A 3,159-nucleotide genomic window follows, 5' to 3' on the forward strand; every position below is an offset into this window, starting at 1 on the left:
ATCCAACGAAATGGAAGATTGGCCAAAGTGAACAGAAGGGTAAGCAGGGGCTTGAGGAATAATGCGTATACTGCTAACTATTGTGAGACTTAGGCAACTCTTTCACCTTTATCTGCATGAACGAACAATATGTATAATTAAGCAATATCTGAAATATGTAAGGCAAGAAAAAATTTGGAGTTCATGCATAATTGGTGGATGTTTTCATGTTGTCAGGACATAAAATATCCATTCCATATTTTAAAATAACCTTGATGAAAACAGTAAAAGCTTTTTCAGTGTTAGTTGCAAAAAATCCTTCCGTTCCTTGGCGCAAAACGTGTTGTAGTATGAATTCAGTGAGAGAAGAAAGAGAGGGAGCAGCCAGAGAAAAGAGAATGGAGAGAATGGCCTGAGGAATTATATAGACCCAAACAGAGTAGTTGGGTTCGTTTTCTGGATCCAACAGAGAAAACCCAAATTTTACAAGGAAAACTAATAAAAATAATTTGAAAACTTTGAGTTTTAATAATAATAAAAAATAAAAGGTAAAGTAAATAATACCATAATTGATTTTTTAATATAAAAATATGATTTTTCATTAAAATAAACAGTATCGAAAACTATTCGTTAAAACTTCCAATTTTCTAAGTACTAATTATGTTTTGGGCCGAAAAAGAAAAAGAAAAGCACTTTCAGGAAGTTGATGGAATTGGAATCTGACGGAACTCTCTGTTATTTACTTCTTCTTTTTTTTTCTCTTTCTTCTGGATAATTGCAGAAGTCTCTGCAACTCTCGGAGAAATCTTGTATGCTATCCTATATATACATATATACACCCCACCCTGATCAGATAGAATCGTCTAAAGCAACCAAAGCAAAAATACGTCACTCAAATCCTTCAAATTTGATACCCAGCAGCAACCCAGCATCCAATGGCTCTCAGTCTCTATGGCAACGGCCGACGAAGCAGCGTCTTCGACCCCTTCTCTCTCGACATCTGGGACCCGTTTGAGGGCTTCGGCACTCTGGCCAACTTCCCCTCCTCCGCCCGTGAAACCACGGCCATCGCCAACACCCGCGTCGACTGGAAGGAGACCCCGGAGGCCCACATCTTCAAGGCGGACCTCCCGGGGATCAAAAAGGAGGAGGTGAAAGTGGAGGTGGAGGACGGGAGGGTCCTGCAGATCAGCGGCGAGAGGAGCAGGGAGCAGGAGGATAAGAACGACAAGTGGCACAGGGTGGAGAGGAGCAGCGGCAAGTTTATAAGGAGGTTCAGGCTGCCGGAGAACGCGAAGATTGATCAGGTGAAGGCGGCGATGGAGAATGGGGTGCTGACCGTGACTGTGCCGAAGGAGGAGGAGAAGAAGCCTGAGGTCAAGGCCATTGAAATCTCCGGCTAAACTAAGCTCGCATATGTTAAACCTCGGCTACTTTTGGGCTTAATGTCGTGATTAAGTTAAATAATCATGGTTTGTTTTTTGTTGTGGTGTTAATTTCTGCGCTTTGTATTTCCAAGTCTGTGTGTGTGAGACGAGTGATATGGTGTGTCAAACTTAATGTATGGGTTCTTCCTCTAAAATATTATATACCTTTATCAAAATTGCGTACATTTTAAATTTGTATTTTTTGAATTTATTTTCTTACAATTAGGAGATTTATTTGAATATATATTTACGAGGTTTATTCGAATATGAAATTTAATCCTGAAAATACAGCACCGAGTCCCTTTTTTCACTTCCCAAAGCCTTCGTATATTTCTTTGTTTTCACCATTCAAGGCCGACATATATTTCAAAATAAAGAAAATTTCTATCGGAGCAGGTGCTATTTGAGAACATTTATCCGATTTAAATTTGCGAGCTATTATAAATTATTTGTTGGTAATATGAAAAGAATTAGGAGAAGAAGCGCCCACGGGTAATAAATGAGAAGACCGAAAAGTTAGGAGGGATTTTTTATTAGGCGCATACGCTTGCAAAATTACATATCAACTTACATTTATTCCATTATGAAAATACCGGTTAATACAAAAAAAAGAAAAAAAAAAAAGGGAACCGATCAAACACATACATGACGCATAAGCTGAACTTATTTTATTTAATTTCGGTAATTAACTGTTAATAGACACAGAAAACTTAAATAACTAATTAATCAACCAGAGATCTCAATGGACCTGACATCCACCTTCTTGGCGTTCACCTTAGGCACAGTGATAGTCAGCACTCCGTTTTCCATCCCCGCCCTCACCTCCTCCACGCTCGCGTTCTCCGGCAGCCGAAACCTCCTCGTGAACGTCCCGCTGCTGCGCTCCACCCGGTGCCACGTGTCCGTCTTCTCCTCCTGCTCCCTCTTCCTCTCCCCGCTGATCTGGAGGATCCGGCCGTCCTCCACCTCAACCTTCACCTCCTCCTTCCTCAGTCCCGGCACGTCCGCCTTGAACACGTGCGCCGTCGCCGTCTCCTTCCAGTCGATGTGCGCGTGGGCGAACGACTCTGTTTCCGACCGGGACGACAGGTCCGCGAGTGAGCGGAACGGGTGGTGGACCTGGTGGTCCCACAGATCGAGTGAAAACGGGTCGAACACGCCCGATCGGCGCCCGAATGGGTTCGGAATCAGCGACATCGTTCGAGAATCTTCTGATCAATCAGGCAATTTGCAATTTGATTTTTCGGATAAGGGGCGGTTTCGAATTTGGGCGAATTTCATAAGTCAGTGATTAGATTTCTAGAGAGTTCGATTACGCGGCACGTTCTCCGCTTTCATCGCACGAAACATACGGGCCGTTACATGTTGGCAACTTTGTAAATATTACGAGGTAAAAAACTCTATTCATCAAGGCCCAATGGCCCAAGCCCATGCCCACTTATCTCATTTTTATTGAAAGTATGACGTGCAACATTAATATCTCATTTCGTTTTGGGGAAAAAGTTAGACACATTAGAAAAATTCAGTAAGAAGCCTAATTGTAATTGGAAGCCCAATCACTATATATTCGTAGTAAATCAAGCTCAAATTTATGCGTAGAGTCCAAAACGAGGGATACGCAAATTCATAATTCGAACATACGAGCATTTGAAAAATTCACACTTACATATACAAAACTACACGTATTCATCATGTCAGGATCTACCAAAACAAGCTTACAATATTATGCATTAAAATTTTAATTCGAATCACG

General features: G+C 41.6%; 2 protein-coding genes across 2 annotated transcripts; one reads left to right on the plus strand and one right to left on the minus strand.

Moving 5' to 3' along the window:
- The first annotated feature begins 675 nt into the window (after positions 1 to 675).
- Positions 676 to 1,582, plus strand: LOC137734767 (16.9 kDa class I heat shock protein 2-like). The gene has a single exon (XM_068474052.2). The coding sequence runs from the start codon at positions 915 to 917 to the stop codon at positions 1,380 to 1,382; it is 468 nt and encodes a 155-aa protein (XP_068330153.2). The 5' UTR covers positions 676 to 914; the 3' UTR covers positions 1,383 to 1,582.
- Positions 1,583 to 2,052: 470 nt separating this feature from the next.
- LOC137734770 (16.9 kDa class I heat shock protein 2) lies at positions 2,053 to 2,752 on the minus strand. Its single transcript, XM_068474056.2, has one exon. It carries the CDS (start codon positions 2,601 to 2,603, stop codon positions 2,133 to 2,135), a length of 471 nt encoding a protein of 156 aa, XP_068330157.2. The 5' UTR covers positions 2,604 to 2,752; the 3' UTR covers positions 2,053 to 2,132.
- Between the last annotated feature and the right edge of the window lie 407 nt (positions 2,753 to 3,159).

This window comes from Pyrus communis, chromosome 7, assembly GCF_041283825.1.
Source record: "Pyrus communis isolate YQ-2024b chromosome 7, ASM4128382v1, whole genome shotgun sequence".
Taxonomy (NCBI): Eukaryota; Viridiplantae; Streptophyta; class Magnoliopsida; order Rosales; family Rosaceae; genus Pyrus; species Pyrus communis.